The following is a 22,096-nucleotide window of genomic DNA, read 5'->3' on the forward strand; positions in this document are numbered from 1 at the left end:
TCAATAATTAATTGTACAAAAATCAGTTGTGTTTATATGGAATTTTTTTGTTCTGGAACAATTTCGTCCCGTTTTCTTCCATATAAACACACCGTCTCGGAAAACGAACAAGATAACTTTGCATATTTCAATTTATGAAAAGAACACCCCGGGACAGTTTTTCCATAAAAAGTAGGACAAAAGTCGTTCCCGGCAAGCGTCCCGTCTCGGCAATCATGTTGTCCTGCCTCTTATATAAACAACCCCTTAGTTTTATGTTGTAAGGGAGAGGATCAAAGAAACAACACATTTCTTTACTGCGCATGCATTTCGGCAGTTAGAAATTATAAACAACTTACCACGTTAATTAAAGAAATTCGTTAAAAAAGAAATATTTGCCTAAAATTGGTGAAACACTTATTTAAAATAAAAGAATGTAAAAAAATATTAATTTCCGATCTTTTGTTCCACTAATAGCCGTTTACCCTGTGTCCTGCTTTTCTAAATACCAGAATGCGCACGCTACAAAAATTGGCATACTTTTGTTAACATTTGTAACAAACCTTCGTTTTTGAAAATAGCCTGCAGGTATCGTGATGGCTGTTCCATTGCCTTCTCTCCTATCGACCGAAATTTTTAAGGTACACTACTTTCTTTAGAGGATTTTTGATGTCAATTTTTATCACGTTTGTAATATCTATTTCACAGAGACTTTCTTTAACATGGATACAGTTAAAAACTCATCAACAACCAAATATTCATGCAGCTGTGTTTATTTATATTGGACATCCCTTTTACATCCCTTTTATGGGAAAATACTGTATATAATGAAATGTTTCTAATCCAGTTTTCTGATGTGAAAATACATTCAAGAAAAAAAAGACTACTGAAATAACTTTCTCCTGGAACACTTGATTATTTTAAAACTACATCGATACGGACGATCGATCGTATCTTCCACCATTTTTTAAGTAAACAAGTAATTTATCACAGCAAAGTTGAAAATGCAACAGCGAAGACTAAGCATACGTATGTTACTAATTATTCTTGCATAGAAAGGATTTTGTTAATTAAAATCATAGTTAATAGACAATTGGGTTTAATTGTTAATTGGACCCTATTGTCCCGATGTTAAGGGGAAAAGATAATCAAAGAGTTGATGTACACTCTTTAGGCTGTGTATGACGTTAATCAACAAAAAAATCATCGCATCCTATCCCAAAATCTAGTTTTGTTCCACAGAAACGAAAAAACGAACACTGCGTCGTAAACGCATGAGTGAATAAACAATTTAAAGTATTGGACATAAAAAACCAAAAGTTTATAACTAAAAACCTTAACTTTTATTTTATGTTAGTTTATGTTATAGGTATACAGTCAACAAGCAACAAGTCGAGCTTTTGTGTAAAACACAGCAACTTAGGCACAATTCGTCCTCAAAGCTTTTTTTCTCTTTTCTGACAATCTTACGGGGGGATTGTTAAAAAGAGAAAAATGACGTGGAGACGAGGTTGACTTTAAGCAGCAAAATTTGAGCCTCAGCCAAAATTTTGTGTTGCCTAAATTAAAAAAATGTACACTATATCACGCATTTTCATCCCTATACATTGATGTCTACCTCTATCTTGCAATTTTAATTTAATTTGTTAAAAAACACTGCGTTATAAAGATGTAGGGTTTATCCTGGAGGACGGATTTTAAACGCTGTTTCACCTGATGATACGGGGTTAAATTTGGAGGAGGAGAGGGGTGACGTTTCACGATAATTCAAATTGTGTCTTTTTCAAAGGGCATTAGGAGAGGGTGTAGAAATTTTTCCGTGCAATTCACACCAAAAACGCGGGGTTAATCATGCGATAAAATCCACCACGTTTTATAATTATGCAATAATTTTGTCTTAAAATATATGCTATACCTTTAAACGACACTTGCACAGGAACAGTGGCTGGAGCAGCTTGAGCATCCAAGTGTAAGTTAAGTGGTCAGGTATCAAATAATAATTCCAATGTGATAATAATACAACACCCATTTTATACTTGATGGCCTATGAGTTACAAGTTTTTTTTCCAACCACAAGTGCAACACAGTTTTAACTAGTACAACTAGTTTTAACTATAGTTTGTTCCAAACAGAATGCATGATTTTGAGAGTAAAAACTAGTTAAATTAAAAAAACTCTGACCATGAAGAGAAGTGAAATTATTTGTTATGTAAGATTTTGAATATTTACAATTTCATACATTTTAGGACTGAATAAATTGGTATATCCCCCCCCCCCCCCCCCAGTTGTCTGCAATTTTCATTATTCATATTTTTGATTAGCTTGCCACTGCACCTGAAGCGATATCTCCCATATTCTTGTTGCCATGTAAATCGTTGCATGGAGGTTATTGTAAACACTTTTCTCCCTTGGCATAACATCTGCCGTGGCATTTTTCTTCATGCCTGGCGGTCAAAAACAACAAATGATGACTTAAAATCTGTCATCAATTCAAACTACCACCATCTATATGCGGATGATACAATAATTATTTCGTCTCATAAAAACTTGGATACCCTTGTCTCCCAGGTCGAGTTAGAACTTTCGCAAGTCGACCTCTGGCTGAATAATAACAAAATGACTATTAATACGGACAAAACTGAAACAATCTTTTTCGGCAACCACAGCCAGTTAAAAAAAGTTGAGAACAAAACTATCAACTATATGGGTATTCCTTTGAAGAGGAGCGAAAAAGTTAAATATCTTGGGGTAACATTTGATCAAAAAATGCAATGGGAAAAGCACATTAATGACATAAATAGAAAAATACTAATTAAATATTCTAAAATTAGAACCATTGCATCCTGTTTAACACCTCACACAAAAAACCTTTTAATTAATGCACTTGTCATGCCATATTTCAACTACTGCTCCTCGGCATGGGCTTGTGCCACCCAAGGTAGATTGGGAAAACTAGAAAAACGATTAAAATGTGTCCGTACCTTTCTTGGGAAAGAGAGGGAATATTCAATGAATAATTTACTCATCAAAAACGATGCCATATTAGTTTTCAAAGCCATGAATCATATTGCTCCTGATTACATGCGCTCAAAATTCCTTTTGACAAAAAACTGTCATAATCATCAAACAAGAGGAGCTTCAAAAAACAGGTTCACACTTCCCTTGGTCAACACGGAATTTGGCAAAAAAGCCTTCCCATTTAGAGCTGCAAAAGTGTGGAATAATCTTCCAGACCAAGTGACCTGTGATGGAAGTCTGCTTTCGTTTAAGACTTCCATCTCTAATGTATTTGGCAAATTCTAATGGAGATCACTTTTTAATTTTTTAATTTTTGTTTTTTATTCTTTTTCTTTTCAATTTTCACAGATTATAAATGTTACTATGTTTGATTGAGCTGAGGCAGTCTAAGGTTTATCATTTTTTGTTTCTTTTTTGTTCTAGTGGCCCCCAGTGGAAACAATCCACTAACTATAGGTTTTTGTGATTTTCTGGGCTAGCCACTTTAAATATTTATTATTATTATTATTATTATTATTATTATTATTATTATTATTATTATTATTATTATTATTATTATTATTATTATTATTATTATTATTATTATTATAATATGAATATTCGGATAGATTTGCATCATTTTTCTTTGCTACCGTAGGATTTCATATACTTATAAGAAATGTTTTTTTGTCATTATTTGGACAAGATTAGGATAAATACTGATTATTCGAATAAAAATCTCTTTTATTTGGAGCTGTGTTACTTGGCTTTTGGTGTTTTTTCCTTTTTGGTAATAATTGATAATAATTGATAATAATTGATAATAATTTTCCAAATTGTTATCAATTATTTGTAAACTTATAAGCGACTCGCCCAACGGCAACCGGCCTCATAATGTTTGATAACTTCATAATAATTGACAATTTCGCAACAACTGTTGACTCGACCACGGATTTGCATTGATACCATATCAAATAAAAGGTATTGGTGCCAACCAATTCAAATATAGCGAGTAGTTAAGGTTAAAAATTGCAGGCGTACATGTGAATTTATTGCCACTTTATTATTGGTATACTAAAGTGGCACCACAGCCATGTCCCCAGGGCCATCCCATTACTAATAATTGAAAAAAGCCCTGGGGACGAGGTTGATGGTACCAAAGTTAGCCCCTTCCAATCACATTTCAAACTTTTTTCTTTATTTATATCAGGATGGGAAAAAGTTCGTATCGCCGTCCCGATGTCAGAAAATATACAAGATGCTTTGGGGATGAGGTCGAGCAACTTCTAAAGTTACTACCGTGTAATCAGATTTACCATATGAAAACTGATTTTTAATTATTACCCATGATTTACTCCGGAGTTCAGGCGATATATTTTGAAAAGCATTTGTTAAAAAAAAGATGCCGGCGGCTTTTACAGACACCCGGCGATATTCGTTTTATTCCTGAGAAACCTGCCGGCGACAGGGTAATACTTTCAAAGAGAATTAGTTATGCTTTGGTTAATACCTTTCTTCTTTTAGGCGCCCCACACTTGATTAAACACCTCCTCTTTCAATGATCTTCTAATAAACTCCCCCCTTCAGAGGGCCTTTCTTCGAAACGGAAGTTTCACCGATAAGATAAATACCTATACTATATGAAGTATGGAAAGAAGATATCACCGACATTGAACGCTCTTAATATAATTGGTGATGACGATATTGATAATGATGTAGATATTATATGAAAATATATGTATTCCATCGGCAAAAGAAAAGAAAAAAATACAAACATTTATTGAGCGCCTTCTCTTATAAACGCCCCCTTCTAATACGGCCCCTATATAAATCAAAAATTTATTAAAAACCCCAGGTGTTAATTCGAAGAGTTACCGTCCACACGGGCATTAGGATCTGCGATTATATCTTTACAAGAAAAACTCCAAAGGTTGAGAAATTCGGATGAAGTTAGCACAGCCATTTTTCTTCTAATTTTGTACCTTCGCGGGTTATGTTAAAGATTGTTTGGTAATGCAAGCATCGCAAAAAGCGCGAGTGGTGAATGCAGCGCTCTTAACGTGACCTATGCTCGTGAGAAAAATCTAATTCTGCAGCCTACCGACTTTAAAGTTATTGCTTGCCCGTTTAGAGTAATGGTTAAAAATTCGCTAGAATCTACTTTTTCGTCGCAGAGATTCAAAAAAATTCGCATTTCTTTATCTTCTAGAACATAATGTAAGAATGAATACAAAATAAAAAAATTGTCAAAAGTACATATTCGTGTATATGGTACGACTAATAGTAAATCTCATATAGTCTCATCTCAAAATAGAAAGATGATAAAAAACATTAAAAAACAAAATAAAATAACACAAATGCCGATATGTGAACAAACTTACGGATCAATTTAATGACGCCATTCTAAGTATGCAAATTGTGAACCAGTGCTAGAAAACAGTGACGTCAAAATTGACATTTACTCCCATACATCTTTCCCGAAATACAAGAGATCTTTTTACTGCTGGGGATTGTATGACTTCTTTAAAATATGATCCGTTACAACAGCAAAATTTAGCTTTTCGTTAATAATATGATAAAATAGAGACGCCCGGTAACTTTTTTTCGATGATACCTCAATGGAATTAGTGTCGTAGCATTAAAGAAGTCACAATCAAATTTTGACGATAATTTAAAAAATTTTTAAGCGTACGGATAATAATAGTCGAAAGTTCCTTAAGGACATTTCTGGCAAAAAATTTTGCAAGAAAGTGTTTTTCAAAGTACGCAAAGTAGTAGGCTTGTCACATCTCTTGGTGCTGAAAAAAAAATTGTGATCCAACAGTATATTTTCTATGAGCACAACTTAGAGAGGTAAAAAGTAACCGCCATCTGTTGTAAAGATCAAAACAAATCCCAATTTCATGACAATGGGTATGGAAGTATTCAATCAAATTCTCCACTGTAATACACTATAGACTAATAAAAAAGACAATCGTCGATCAACTTACCTTTCTTTTAGATTTTTTATTTTTTCTTGTTCTTTCGTAGGACAATCTAGTTCGGATTTGGCTGAAAGAATACTTTTCTAGAAGTCCTGTACCGTGAAAACATTCGTCCACTCTATCTTCAGTAAGCTTTCCGCCCTTGATTAATTTCTTTCCTCGAGATACCAACACATCTAAGTCAATTTCTGAAAACAAGCAACGACGCTGAGACGGAGACCTTTTCACTTTGTTCATCACTCTGAGTTTGACATATACTTGTCTCGGGTAAGCATCTATTGAACTAATTGTCTCACATTTCTACTTAACAAAACCATAACTAATTTCCTCAATTTTAAAAGCGGTTTCTATTTCACTCACTTCTTTTTCAGACCATAACTTCCGTTTGCTTTGCGAAGTAGGGGTGCATACTGATTGCGGATTTGCTGTTTTATCAGGTGTAGTAGTTATTGGTCGGTTTTTGTCATGGTAATCACTCTTGTAGAATAGATCTGTAACCACATTCGTCCCAATACTGACTGACTTTCTCATATTTCTTATGTAATAATGGTCTTCCGCCGTACTCTTACTATGCGCCATCAGGTTGGCAACTTCAGCGGTAAATTTGCTTTTATTTTCTCTTAATCCGGTGCTTGTGGATTTCCTTATGATGTTCGCAGTTAGATTTTTTGGTACCTCTTTGCTCTCAAAGTTTCCTGCTTTCTTCCATGCTAAATGCAATCTTTTACTTACGTCACCAGAGTTAATTTTCTGTCCTGACCAAGTTACAAAAACATTCTCAAATTTTGGGGATGTTTGAGGTCTTGCTCTAATGACGTAGATCTTCAACAGTTCGTAGTTCTTTGTTGTTAAAATCACCTTAACCGGACTGTAGTGCTCAACTGTCTTATGATCCCACACTTCTATGAGCCATTTCTCATCTTCTTGCAACTCTGACCTTTTGAATTCTGCGATTGTCATGTTTGACGTTACGCCTGAGGGTGGTGCACTTGTAAAGTGGATCTTTGTTTACAAGTGACCCTGATGAGGCAATACTCCCGGTGTTTCATAATGTTTCAAAGACCGCAGCAGCATTTTCACTATTATTATAGCGTTTTACCTGTTCTTCATCAACAAGCATCTTAAAATTATCAACAGACTTTTATGTTTTAAAGTATTTTCCTGCCTTTTCTAATGTTTCCTCCACTGTTTAATTTTTTCAATTAATGTGTGCATGTCTCTCCTCTTTACATTCGCCATGACTATGTCTTCTGCAAGTAAAAATTCGCAGAAGTCTATCAGCGAGTACAGATATTATTTGATACTTGAGGGGTTAGTTCCTTTGGCACCGCAATGTTTGACGATATACAGATCACGGAAATCCGTTTCTAAAAACGATATCTAAGTCATCTTTCACTCCAACGGCAACAAAAATTCGCCGCACGTTACCAAAGATAACGGATATTGAACGCTCCTTTCGGTTTTTGTCAGGACCAATCATGTAGTTGAAAAATCTGTCTAATAACTTTTTTACACTTGGTCCCAGACTCATTGCTAGGCTCCAATCGGTATTTTCGTCAATCTACCAATCGTATTCTTCTTCACTTTCGCTGAATGTGCATTCCTTACCTGAACTCTCATAACTATCGGGTGAACTCTGTGAAAATATACCTTCTTCATTTCTGGAGTCCTTCTTTTTACCGGGGTTGATCCTCATTTGTTCTTACTTGCAGACAATTATCAATCGGGCAAATTTTTTTTACATGAAAATTTTACTTTTGTTATCTTTATCTCAGTTTGTAGATGTTTTTCATGATCTGAATAAGATTGGTCGCAAATTTCACAATACTTCTTAGGCACAGGGTCACAGCATATTTGAAATTCCTCTTTCTTCTCCTTTTGCATGGAAAATAACTGCTTTACTCTCATCGTCAAAGTTAAAATCTGGAATGGCAAAGTTACGATACACCTGCGTTCGATATGCTCTATACTTGTCTTCTATTTTCAAGTACGGTTCTTGAAGCATCTCAGCAGAACTATCGATGGACCTAAAGAGCTTTCTTTTGGCAACAGGAGAAACAGAGGATTTACTTTAAATATTTCTTTCCCAGCCGTAGATCGGATTGTATCTTCTTGTCTGTAAGGACCTTCTGAATTCAAAACACCTTTCAATACTTCTCCAGCAGTAACAGTTTTGTTGTTTTAGCTTTAAACGGTTCTTCAGAAGGTTTCATTTTTAGCATGACTAATTTAAATGGCTTTTCATATTTGTTGTTATTTCTCCATGGCAGAAACTTTTTCAGTTCACCTTAGTCGTACCTCAGTTCTGTATTCGGTGATATATCTTAAACGGCAATCAGGCAAAGATGTGGTCTGTTGTCGCTCAATTTCAGCATCATTTTACAATTTGCGTATTGCGATGGCGAGTCATTCACAAATCTGGCAACACAGTCCGATCCAGGACCGTCTATGCGTTTTTCTTTATTACCGATCTTGAAGTAAAACAAATAACTGCCAACGTCGTCTGCGTATGCCATTGCCTTTTCATTTGCCTCAGTTGCACTTAATAAAGCACTGCGGTATGTTAGGAGGGCATCTCCTTTTCTGTACGTTTGACATGAAAATACACCATGTCCTATAAGTGATGATAATGACATTGTTGCTCCTATTGTACAGACATTATTCCTTACAATAAGCAATGACTACAACTTACAATTACTTAACCCTATTCGCTCCAGGTTTTTTTGTACATATGAAAGGGGAGGGGCGGGGTGGATTCCACCCCCTCCAAAACTTTTGATAGGCTTTTCCAAATTAGATCAACTTGGCACACTGAAACATAGCACGTCATAAAAGAATCAAAATGGCAGCAATAATTTCTTGCTTATGTCAGCACTTTTTCTGTGACATCACCAGAAGCTTGAAATTTGTCCAAAATACCACTATCTGCTTAAATGCAATTACTTTACTTTTAGAACAAATTATAATACTCTGTTTCAAATTTCAGGTGAAATCTGAAGTAATCGGAAAATCGGATTAATCACGTGTCCAAACTTTAAAGAATAATTCCCCTTAATGGAATACAATTGTGTTGCGACTTGTCAGTTCCAGTTTATAAGTATTTAATAGAAATTTAAGGGGTGGGTTCAAGTAATAACTAATATCTAAAGCTCTAAAAGGTATGGCACCTAAAATTGTGGTATGCAGGTGGTAAATAGATAAATATAACAACTCAGAGGTATCATAACCTTGTAGCCTAGCAAAAAGAAGTGATTACGAATAAACCAGCAGGAGAGGCGGAATCCGTCGTGCCCTCGGAGATGAAAAAACTGCGGATTTTTGAAACATTTGCGAGTTTCATGGATCATAAATGCGAAATATTATTTTTCTGTAGGTTAGTTTAATAAAAAAAAGTATTTTTTCGCTCCCTTACCTTACTAAATATTACTAACAGGATCTCTATTTTTTATTTCTTTTTTTTTGATTTCGTTCATTTTCATTTTAGGCTCTAGTTTTTTCATTTTTTTACGTGGATTTAACTTAATAGATCACGCAAATAATTTATGTAACTCACTTAATCCTTTATCAACGAAGGGGGTGGCACATTCCCCGTCCTATGTTACCTTTCTTGCTACCATGGATTGATAAAGTAAGCTACCTGAGTTTTACTAAAACCTTATTAAACAAGATGCTGTGAATTGATTAGTTCCCAGGCCTTCCTGCCCTTGATTTATTAGCCATTGTTTAGAACTATTGATATACTTCTTTGGGAATCCTTGTAAAATAAAAAATCGTATAACTTTTGTTCGTCTCAGTTGAGTGTTTAACTAGAACTTGAAATTTCGATTCAGAACTCGAGGACTTAAGTGAACACATATATTCTCGTTATTTTTCGGAATCTTGATGACGTCATAGATAAAGTAACATAAGCGTTTTCCGCAATTTTGTTGCTCCTATAAATTTTAATCATTTCACTAAATTTCATCACATTATTATCCTATCATTAGTTTCCTCTGGAGATAGTTTGATAAAAAAATCCAAATGAATTAGGGCTAACGTACACTAACGATTGAGAAAAAAGAACTATTCAGTATAATACATAAATACTTCATATGATATAAAAAATATTCTTTATATGAATCGCATCGCAGTGGAGGGAATTTGCAGTTGGCTGAACTAAGAAGTATTTGACAACAAAAAAACTACATTATTTGCGACGAAGTACAAAGTTTTCCTAAGTATATACAAGTTTAACAGTAACCATAGTTACAGATTAAATACTAATTGTATAAATACAATGGAGTAGATCTAATGTTGTTATTCAACTGGGGACTATCCTGCATTATGAACAAAATCTCTTTAATCTCTAGCAAATACCAGTTGTTACGATGACGCGACGTCTCACCTATATAAGTGGCGGTGCAGACACTGCACTTATATTTGTAAATGACGCCTGACTTTAATTTAATAAGAAGTATTTCATTATTCAATCATACCTATGAGAGAATCGATTTGATAATGGACAAATCCACTTCCGTCTAAAAACAGTGTATCCCTCCATGGTCTAATTGCATAATTTCTCACTCAAGAACAAAAAAAAATATACAACAATTAAAATGTTTGCCTTAAAAAACACAAGGTTAAAATAGCGTAAATGATTTTTTAAGGTTTTAAGGGCGCTTATTCGAAAGTATCGGTTATTCGAATAAGGGGGCGCTTATTTAAAAAATTGAAATTTTATTGTTTAAATGTTTTTGCTAAAACAAATATCTCTTTTCCAGCCTCTTCTATATCAGAATTTGTAACACCGAAGGGGGACTTTTCGGACACATTCCAATTATCACTTTAGAATGTCCAATTTCTTGGTGTGGCCAAAGAAAGAGAAATAGGGAGGTTGGACTTGTTGTGCCAGCCATGTACAGTGTTATGACAGAAAACAAAGAAATCATTCAAAACAATAAACTCAAAGAAAAAGGAAAAACGTAACCATTTTGAGATGAATTTTGACTATCAAATAGAGATAAAAAAGAGAGCTGTGTACTTATAAATGCTATTTTCTGTTTTATAAATTAATAAAAATTTAAAATAAGCGCCCTTTTTTGTTCCTAATTTCATACTCGAATAACCGCCTGGGGGCGCCTATTCGAGTAGGGGCGCTTATTTAAAATTTTCGTTTTTAGGGAGGGGTCGCTTTTTCGAACATCTACGGTAAGTAACAAAAAGACACGTACCCTCGTTCTGGAAGAAGTCATATTTTTGTATTTGCTGAACAAGTTGCAAGCCTAAAAAGAATACATAAAAAATCGACAAACAAGCGAGGTTTTTCAAAGTTGGCGTAAATATTTTATTAAGTGTTTATTACTAATGTATCAGTATATCTATCACGCAAAAACATATCACACCATTAGCGCGTGAGTAAATTCTTTAGTCAAGAAAAAATTGTAAGAAAATCTAGACTGAATTCAGTAACAAAAGTCTACCTACCAGTCCTTCAAAAACGTACACTCAATTTTGGACGGAAAAATTCATGATATAGTTTTTATCTTATTGCTTATTTTGTGTTATAAACGCAAAATCTCCCATAGCACTAATTTTTTCATTCTAAATGAATTTTTACAAGAACGCACAAAATGGAAAATATTAAATACTTTAAAAACAGCAAAAACGGGGGAAAATTCGAAAAAAAATGTGGAGCGTAACTAGGAGTAATATTAGGGCACTGTGGGGTAAATGGGTGTTATTAGCAAAATGTGTAATGTTTCTGAAGTATTTACACAGTACCATGAATGAAAGCACTGATATATAAAAAAATTAGAAACATTTTGAGATAGTGCTATTAATAACGGGCGTGTTATACCGTATGCTTGCCGTACCATCTGCTTCCTGCTTTTCTGAAAACATCATTTCGTCCTTTTATTCAAAATTAAAAAATATCGCCTTTGTAAAAGTCACAGACAGACAGACAAAAGCTCCGTATTAGTATAAGAGATAAAGAGATAGCTATCAGAGGTTTCAGGGCATTAGGTTACCCGTTTTAATGTTCCCTTGGCCTGAATAGAGTTAACAGGGCAATAATATAATCAGTATCACTCGAGTACTCGAAAACTCGAACATCTCGGTTGGTAGAACAAATTTGTCAGTCTATCGGAGAATTTTTCTCTATAAGTCTTTTTAACTAGAATTCGAACATTCAAATGTTTTCAAATCGTTCGATTTTGAAAACATTGTCAAAGCAACCAAAACTAAGACAAAACAAACAACTCTTGTGTTTAATGCTGTGCAAGATCGCGCCTGCAAAATGGAGATTAAACAAGCTAGGGATTAAAAAACAAGGACGTGGAAGAAAGTAATAAATATAAACTGACTACTTTATTGGAAAAGAAGGGAATATCTTCTTCAAGAGAAAGCACACGTTGTGGAAACTTCGATCAGTACACACGGGAGCGAAATTCGCTCTCTTATAGTGAAAATGGGAAGCTTGTTATCCCAGGAGCCGGTTGAAAAACTTAAACAAAGCTTTGTACCGGATTTTTCCACAGAAAGTAACAAAAAAAGTAAAAAGCTTCCAAAGTCAATGTTTTCAAAAACTCGAACTCTGGATAGGTATTTTTTTAAGGTCTCGCATTTTAGCATGAACTAATGAGATTACTTTGCGGGGTCAGAAATGCAACAATGCACGACAATTTGCCGGTCGTACATATTTCCAGCATTGGTTTTTTTTGCCTCCTTGTTTGGTTGTTACCACGAAGTAAGGGATACGAAGCAAAAGTTCTCCCTTCCGTGAAAAATCAACTCTGCGGGGGACCAGGAATGAAGCTGCGCACAGCCATTTTAAACAAACAAATAAGGCTATTATTAAATAGACTTATTCGGTAAACCGTGAATCAATCCACGGGTTCGCGCATCCTCTATATATCGCCTCAGACATGACTTTCGACTCACGTTCAGACAGACAGAGTACGGGTTTTAGTAAGGAGACTAATCTTTAGCCCGTAGAAAATCTAACATAGGATGACATAACATGTAACGATAACCAAAACAAGCCGTTTATTTAAGTCTTAAAGTGAGTGAACGTAAACGTCTTTTTATGACCGCGGCAAAAAAAATATTTGAATTATCGGTCGATGTCTTCTGAAAGCGTCCTTTAAGTATTACTGCGAGGATAGAATTCAATTATTAATTAGACTTTACTGAAAGAATTTAATACTTTGCGTCTACTGGAATAGTCCTTATTGATATCGTCGCGATAATACGTTACTTTAGCATTTAATAGATTCTAAAATGTCTCACCGAAATAGCCTGGAATTGAGGTCATTACGATATTATGCTACCATTAAATAGAAATTATTGTATAACTTCTACTGAAATACGGGTTTCATTCAACTGAAATACGCGTTTTAAGAATAGCACGGCCTTATTTAATTTTCCCAGAAGTGGAGCAAGGCAGCACAATGACAGACCGTTCTCGGTAGCAAAGCCTACAAAAAGTGCTAAAATGTAAAGGCTAAAATGTAGAGACTCTTTTTAGAGAATTACAGTTTACCTTGGGATGTTTTTTTTTATTCTTATATATCAGCATCTCATTTAAGCCTCTCAAGTCTTGTTTTATAGCAAAATTATATAAGTTCCAAACATGCCAAATCCAAGGTATTTCGGAAATTCGCGATTTATAACAGGATACTAGGTCTAGAATTTAATACTGGTGCCCAAATGTAGACGAAAACCTGTCGAGATAAGCAATAAATCTCTCAAAACTCCTTTTGGGATCTTCTTTTATGCTTCACTACCAAGAACAGTAAGTTAGGCAAAGTCAAACCTGCACCACTTACGAAAAAGATTAAGTATAGCTGCGCTAATTCCGAAAAGGCTAATAGCATGGAATCGAGGCTGTTAATATATTACGCTAATTATGCCATGACATCTTCAAATATTACTGACGCACACACCTTGTCGCACCACAAGTCAAAAATTTTTGCCATTTAAGTTCGCAAATCCCGTAAAACAGGAAATCTTAAGATCAAAACACTTTACAATTGCAGGTAAGTGTACCACCTAGTTTTTAAGCAGAACCGATTTTCAAATCGATGGTTTCCCTTGAATTACGCCCTTATACTCGTCCTAGAAATTTCGCATCAGGAAGATGATTCAGCCTTAAAAAATTCGTTTTGCTTAATCCACACACGCGACGCTTGAGAAACATTAAAAGTCGAAAACGCGCCGTGTTATTCAGCTATTTGGTTTGGCGTTGAGCCTCATATTTTGCCTAGAAAGGAATAACTATTAATATCCTCGTCAATTTTTTTCTCTATAACTTCCTAAACGAATACATTGAGGACTCAGCACATTTGACGTTGTCGCATCTGGATTTACGCTTGCAAATTGTGCCAACCGAGTTGTGTCACAGAATCCCAGGTATAACAGAGTAAACAGACATAAATTTATTTAACGTCAATTAAAAGGATACAAATGGAAATGTCACCTCTTGTATGAAGTCATGTATAGGATTTGATAGAAGAGTACGACTACACTTGGCTAAATTGACGATATAAAAATAAATAGATCTAATAAAAATAATAAGACTTCAGGCTGTGAAGAAAATGAGTTCAGACTTTCAGCTTCCTTTATACCGGAAGCATATCCCACAAATTTGCTCCAATGTAGAATACCGTCTGTAGACCATGTCGTGCGTTGCAATTAGGTCTACCTGTCAATTTACATAAATCTGTCGTCCTATAATACAAGTAGCTGCATAAAAACAGGATTGCAAATGAGTTTTCGTACGTATTGTTGGTCGGACACTGTAGTTGACAAGCAAGAAGGCTTTTATGGAAAAAATATGTAACAATTTGGACACTTTCTTCGTTTATTGAAAACAGTTTTCAATATGTCATAGTATTTGACGCCATTCTTTTCAAGTATAATTAATCTTGCTGCACGCTGACGTAACAATGGCGACATATTTTTAACAATTTCCAACGGTTCTACCAATTTCCATATGAACGGTTAAAACATTTGAAGGGTACACTAAAAAATGAAAAAAAAAATGCATAAGCAGACCTGCAAAATATGGATAATAAAACGTAAAAGTTCTAAACCTACATTTAATAATTTACATTCTATTTGATCTTCTCGTATTTAAGTTACTCCAGAGTGGCCACTTATTTCCAAAAAAATAAAGGAGCTTCCAGAAGTTCTCTGTCCTTTCTCCAGAAAAAATTCGTTTGACAAAAACAGAAATTTCAATAAGCAAAATAATAATAAGATCACAACTCACTCAGTATTTTGTGTCACATATCTAAATGAACAAATAATGAGTGATGCAATTCTATCTTATCAATCCAAAATAATAATAAGATCACAACTCACTCAGTATTTTGTGTCACATATCTAAATGAACAAATACTGAGTGATGCAATTCTATCCTATCAATCCATAATCCATCACACATCTAAATGAACAAATACTGAGTGATGCAATTCTATCCTATCAATCCAAAATAATAATAAGATCACAACTCACTCAGTATTTGTTGTCACACATCTTAATGAACAAATACTGAGTGATGCAATTCTATCCTATCAATCCATAATAATAATAAGATCACAACTCACTCAGTATTTGTTGTCACACATCTTAATGAACAAATACTGAGTGATGCAATTCTATCCTATCAATCCAAAATAATAATAAGATCACAACTCACTCAGTATTTGGTGTCACATATCTAAATGAACAGATACTGAGTGATGCAATTCTATCCTTTTAATCCATAATAATAATAAGATCACAACTTACTCAGTATTTGGTGTCACATATGAACAAATACTGAGTGATGCAATTCTATCCTATCAATCCAAAATAATAATAAGATCACAACTCACTCAGTATTTGGTGTCACATATCTAAATGAACAGATACTGAGTGATGCAATTCTATCCTTTTAATCCATAATAATAATAAGATCACAACTCACTCAGTATTTGGTGTCACATATCTATATGAACAAATACTGAGTGATGCAATTCTATCCTATCAATCCAAAATAATAATAAGATCACAACTCACTCAGTATTTGGTGTCACATATCTATAAGAACAAATACTGAGTGATGCAATTCTATCCTTTCAATCCATAATAATAATAAGATCACAACTCACTCAGTATTTGGTGTCACATATCTATCTGAACAAATACTGAGTGATGCAATTCTATCCTATCAATCCAAAATATTAACAAGATCAAAACTCGCTCAGTATATCGTATCACACATCTAGAAGAACAAATACTGAGTGATGCAATTCTATCCTATTAATCTAAAAGAATAATAATATCACAATTGACTCAGTATATCGTATAATTAATTGGATTAATCCAAAATATTATTAAGATTATAACAGGCTGAGGTCACTATAAAGTGTTTCATGGTAAATATATAAACGTCACAATATTTCGGAGAAGTCTTCCATTTACAAAAGTAAATGCTTTAATTATGAATCGTAATACCATCTATCTTGTGTCTTCTGAAGGTTGAAAAACAAATTTAACTGATTGAGAAAGGAAATATATAGCTACTGCTTTTTTTCTTTCAATTTTATCAGCTTTCCTTTAGAAGCCTAGATTACCAAAGCAGTCTCTGCTCTGTGAAATAATAGTTACCCGCCAAAAATAAAAATTAACAGTGGATTAATATTACTCCAGATAATTATAAACAAAAAACCATACCTTTTTAGACTTTATTGGCTTTTACAACCAAGAAATAGAAAAGAGAGATATGCCGTAATCTTTCGGTACACAAAGAAAGTATAGCTTAAGATCGCTGTATTGTGTTATATATAAAATATAGCAATTGAAACTAAATCGTGGTAAAAAATTATTGTCCGTTTATTATAAAAAACATAAATTTCAATAGCTTTTGTGATCGTTAGCGCTTTTTAGCTTGAATGTTACAAGAACAAAAGGCTTCATCATGTCTTATTGTTATGGTTCACGCATGATGATAACAATAGAAAACAATTAAGGATACTATAAGGGTATAGACACATATTCAGTATATTCATTATTTCTCAAAAATTATCTTTTTCTTCAAAATTATTTATTGAATATAAAAGCAAATTAAATTGTCTATAGGATATATAAATATAAAATTTGAATTTTTTCCCCGTCCGTTTTATTTTTTTTCTGCGTCATATTAATCAATCACTATAGCATTACCATAGCAACAATACTTTGTCACATTTTTTCAAAAAAGCGTGTCGTTTGTTTTTTCCGTTTTAAAAATGTGAAAAAAATGAATTTTTGCTCGCTCTTTTGTGTTTTAACCTCACTTTTTCTTTAAATAATCAAAATATACATAAAATGTGACAAAGTCATTTGCAGCAGGAATCGATGAGCTCGTGTGCAAAGTGGAGGGGAGTTTTTGACATTTTACGTCATGTATACATCGTGAAAAACAAACATCTAAAATTCCTCGTAAAAGAGTTTTTTGCAACCTGACCTTTGCTACAATAGATATATATATATATACCCTGTTAAAAGAAAAATCTGTTGTGCTGAATGTCAGTTGGTATAAAAAAACAAACAAACTTTCAAAACAAATTAAAATTAAAGAGAATAAAAAAAAATGACTCTAGAACACGCTAGAAGAAAACTGATCAAGGAAAAGGTTTTCTTGCAACATTAAATCTACGAAAAAAGTTTAAAAAGTATGCTGAATAATTTAGCTTGTTTAGATAATATCCACACTGTGATCGTTAGAACTTGTAGAATGTTCAAAGTGAGATTCACACAGTGAGATTTTTTGTAAAAAAATTATATTTATACCCTCACAGTATCCTTAAGTTGAAATGTAAACAAAAGATATGTGAAGGTTCTATGCGAAGTTCTATTATGTAGATTTGAGGTTGTTATGCAAGGTTGTAAACTTTGCGTACACGTAAGAATACATTTAAGCGGTACTGTAAATTGTGTACACATGACCCACTTATGATGGTTTCTACTGGTAACATGAAAGAATAAGTCTATAGTTACACTGATTAAGCACATTTTATGAAAAATTGTATGCTAAACAAAATGTATGCAGGCTTAAAGTAATCTATACACAGATAACAATGTTTCAGTCATCATTATATTGCCACAGAATAACTCTATAGCTAGCTCTAGTTAGTATTGAAGTATCATTTACTAGCCATATTGCTAGCTAGCTAGCTAGCTATATATTTCTCAAAGCATTCAGCCTACCCACTTCCAATTCCTAGCAAAACTCATCCAGCAGCTAGAGCTGAAAGCCAGAGGCACAGCTCAGCTAGCTGGATAACATAACATAAATATAAATTGCTTCCATTTACCAACGAGATAAAGAAACTTGTGGGTAGCCACGAGATTAAAGAAATACATATATGAGCTAGCTCTAGCTAGCTAGGTGAAAAGACTTGACAGTGAACAGAAACAAATATATGTATGGCTTAGCTAAATAATATAAAAGTCCACATCAACTAATGACCTTCGTGTACTACTTACCAAAATAAATAAGCAGTAGCAGTTTATATAGCTGCTCTTGCTCGTCGTCCGCCTCAAGGTGCCATTTTAGAAATGTAAAAAATTACACGGCAGCCGGAAATGATGCAAATCTATCCGATAGCGATGCAAATCTATCCGATAACGATGCAAATCTATCCGATAGCGATGCAAATCTATCCGGTACCGATGCAAGTCTATCCGAACGATGCAAATCTATCCGAAAAGTGATGCAAATCTATCCGAAAATGAAAAAGCATATTCTTATTATTATTATTATTATTATTATTATTATTATTATTATTATTATTATTATTATTATTATTATTATTATTATTATTATTATTATTATTATTATTATTATTATTATTATTATTATTATTATTATTATTATTATTATTATTATTAACAAAACATCAGTGAAAAACAACAAAATAATCTTACCTTGTATATAAATATTTTTAGTTAAAATCTTCACAAAACGCCCAAAGTATAAGGGCCTTAACATAATATTTAGACTATAATATACAGAGAAATTGACAATCTTGCTGATATAAACTCAAACAATTATGCATGAATTTGGTACTAATTTTAAAATTTGCATAAGCAGGACTATCAATAAGGGGGAGAGCAATTGCTCTTGCTCACACAAAGGCTGGACCAATTCTGAGAAAGGAGAAACTAGCTGAGCTATTAATTGCTCCCCCAATTCCAAAAAAAGTTTTTCTAGCTGAGCAATATCAATTCATCTCACATGGAAATCAATGTTCTCTTTCTTATTATTTACAGTAAATAAAAAATATATATAAAAAAGATAAAATAAAATAAATAAAAAAGACTTTGCGATAAAATATGCGTTTATAATCTTATTCTAATTATTCAAATTGCTCGCCCAGTCTAAATTATTGTAACCTTGGGGGAGCGATTTATTGCTCTGGTGTTATTTTCTTATTGATGGGCCTGCATAAGTTATATGTCATAGCTATACTGAATCTCCTCTGACAGGGGTGGCAGAATACAGGGCGTGTTGCAATTTTACCTTAAGTATATATACCAAAAAAACAGTTAAATTTAGAAAACCCTACACCCAAGACGAAATTCCTTATCGTTACTAACCTAAATTTTAAAAATTGTACCTCCTTTCCACCTAAAATTTCTTATAGAATTCAAAAATCGTGTTAGTTTTTTACAATTTAGCTAGCGTAATTAAACATATAAATTAATATTAATCATAACGAAGGACGGTGGTACAACAATAATCTGTCTTGTTTTTCACTCGTATTATAACTATTTTAGCGAAAGTAGCTAATTTTTGTTATAAATCACATAAAATTTCAACTTTTGTTTAACCACGTAACTATTTTTGTGATTAAAAAATTAGCGTATCGCGCATTTTAGTTTAACCGCAACAAATTACCATGAACAAAGAATCAACTTCCAGTGGCCTTACCAATGGTGGTCCTAAAGTAACGTTATTGATTCACCTTGTTTAGTTTAATTGTAGATGGACATAAAGCAACAAAAAAAATAACATCATTAATTATCTTCTATGCTCATTATATTTTCACGAGATGTGATGAGGAAGTGTTTGTTTTGTTTTCTTTTTTTTTCTTCTGCTTGGTATTATTTTTCTGTTTTTGTGGAAATTAGGGTCGATCGGGTCCATAGAACAACTAATTAAGTTGGAGTTGCCTAAAACATTAATATATATAATACAACTTCCTGAATCATACAATGGCAATTGATTTTACACTAAGAGATTTCAATGTTCATGCATAGTCATAGGGGGCAACTAATCCATGCTCTAGAAAAACCTCTTATTGCTATATTTTATGCCTTTTTATGCATGTGCGATCACACAAGCTCTGTTGACTTCTTATGCATGTGGCGTCGTAGATTAGTAGTTATAGCTCTCGTACTCTGTGCGGAAGACCAGGGTTCGAGTCCTCTTGACGGCGATTCAACATGGGCGAGTGAATGCTACCATAGCCCCAGGTTAACCCAAACCATGCGAGGAAAATTGGAAAGATGGCACACTGTGTGGGCTGTTGGATGTTGCCAGGAGTTTTCTAGTAGAGCGCGGGCCTTAATTGGGTCTGCGTAGCTCAAAATGAGATTAAATACTCTAGGACTCTCCACCTAAGCCATGGCCCCTCCTGGAAATAATAGGCAGGGTATATCCCACAATATTTGTGAGGCTGGCCATTTAAAATATGTACATCTATCTATCTATGGTTTTACTGTGGAAAATCTTTGCTGATGCGTCTTATTATTTTATCTATGTCGGCAAATGCTGAGTGCTGGCACGAATCACAAAGGCTGCTTCAATTGTGGTTACTTCTTTACAATATGTACAAATAATACATTAGTACAGCTTAAAACTAGCCTTTTACACAAATGCAAAGAAATTAGTTCTATGGGCAACCCAGGCAATTTTTTTTACATAGGTTGTTTGGTAAAATAAAAATAACTAAAGGTAAAAATATTAGCATGCGCAAGCAAAGACTTCTTTTGAAAAATGTGTTGCAAAGTTTTTCTTACACTATATTGAAAGTTACTCTCATCCTAATAAGAAGTTTGTTGGAATATAAGATTTTGTTATATTTTATAATTGTGCAAATTATATATCTCTATAATAATACAGAGACTGTGTGTGTCTGTAACAGGCAAAGTGGATGTGTTCATTTTCCTTTGATCTAGCCGAAAAAAGTTGTCTGAAATGTTAAATTTTCTGACGTTACGGCGCAATGCCAATAACACTACTTTAACGTCAATATCATATATTAAATTAATGAAGCCATTACAGTGCACTAACTTGGAAACAAGGTGGTGACGTCAACTGGGTCCCTGAATCTGTTTCGGAATGGACAGGTTGATGACGTCATTAAAAACCTTCAAACCCTAATTTCTCTGCAACCATTTGTCAAAAGTACATCATCCTATACATTTCTTGATCACTGTTTCAAGATCTATACGATGAAGGCAACATGTATTATAATTTCTAAAAGCGTTCATCAAAAGCACATCATCATATACATCTTCTTGATCAGCAGTTTAAGCTCTACGCAAGAGAGGTAGCATGAAAACAAGACTCTAATTTTTTTTTGTGGATGGGTTGCTGACGTCATCAAAATTCAAATGATGCTTCCTTTTTTTATCTTGCTACAGGCTTTATCGAATAGTTCTTTATATAATAAGAAAATACACATGCATACAAATCATACATGTGCTAAACCACTTTAAGAACTATTAGTTTAGTTTTAGTTTTGAAGTCTCCCACAACTTTAAAAAAAGTTAATCATCACAATGAAGGAGGGTGTTACAAATTTTCTGTATGAATTTTAAAAATAAAGTGGACTATAAGATATGTAGTCTTATCATTAAGAAAAAGCTTGTAATAGGGGAAAGAAATAGAAATCTTTCTAATATAGAAAGTATTTGTGTGTGTATAATTTAACTACATTGTTCTAATGTTAAATCTTAAGCCAACTTCCCACAAAAAGACAAGTTGGATTCATATGGAAGAGCTTAAAAAGCTTTATAAATCTTTTAATTTTTTGAAAAATCTTGATCTGTTATCAAAATTTTTGGACTAAAATTTTTTGCAAATTTGCTTCTTAATGCATGATGTCATATAATTGGTA

General features: G+C 33.6%; 1 protein-coding gene and 2 long non-coding RNA genes across 3 annotated transcripts; all 3 read right to left on the bottom strand.

Moving 5' to 3' along the window:
• Positions 1–8,284: 8,284 nt before the first annotated feature.
• On the bottom strand, positions 8,285–8,596 carry LOC130642255 (uncharacterized). Its single transcript, XM_057449344.1, has one exon. It carries the CDS (start codon positions 8,594–8,596, stop codon positions 8,285–8,287), a length of 312 nt encoding a protein of 103 aa, XP_057305327.1.
• A 1,550-nt stretch (positions 8,597–10,146) lies between these two features.
• On the bottom strand, positions 10,147–11,225 carry LOC130641469 (uncharacterized). Its single transcript, XR_008982462.1, has 2 exons — positions 11,171–11,225; positions 10,147–10,435 (listed from the first exon to the last, which is right to left on the bottom strand). It is a non-coding gene; the product is annotated as an uncharacterized LOC130641469 (long non-coding RNA).
• Positions 11,226–14,362: 3,137 nt separating this feature from the next.
• LOC130641468 (uncharacterized) lies at positions 14,363–18,855 on the bottom strand. Its single transcript, XR_008982461.1, has 2 exons — positions 18,456–18,855; positions 14,363–14,963 (listed from the first exon to the last, which is right to left on the bottom strand). It is a non-coding gene; the product is annotated as an uncharacterized LOC130641468 (long non-coding RNA).
• Between the last annotated feature and the right edge of the window lie 3,241 nt (positions 18,856–22,096).

This window comes from Hydractinia symbiolongicarpus, chromosome 4 (assembly GCF_029227915.1).
Source record: "Hydractinia symbiolongicarpus strain clone_291-10 chromosome 4, HSymV2.1, whole genome shotgun sequence".
Classification (NCBI taxonomy): domain Eukaryota; kingdom Metazoa; phylum Cnidaria; class Hydrozoa; order Anthoathecata; family Hydractiniidae; genus Hydractinia; species Hydractinia symbiolongicarpus.

What these genes read in the sequence shown, in the direction of transcription:
- LOC130642255 (XM_057449344.1), bottom strand. Translation starts at nt 8,596, where the DNA reads ATGTCATTATCATCACTTATAGGACATGGTGTATTTTCATGTCAAACG.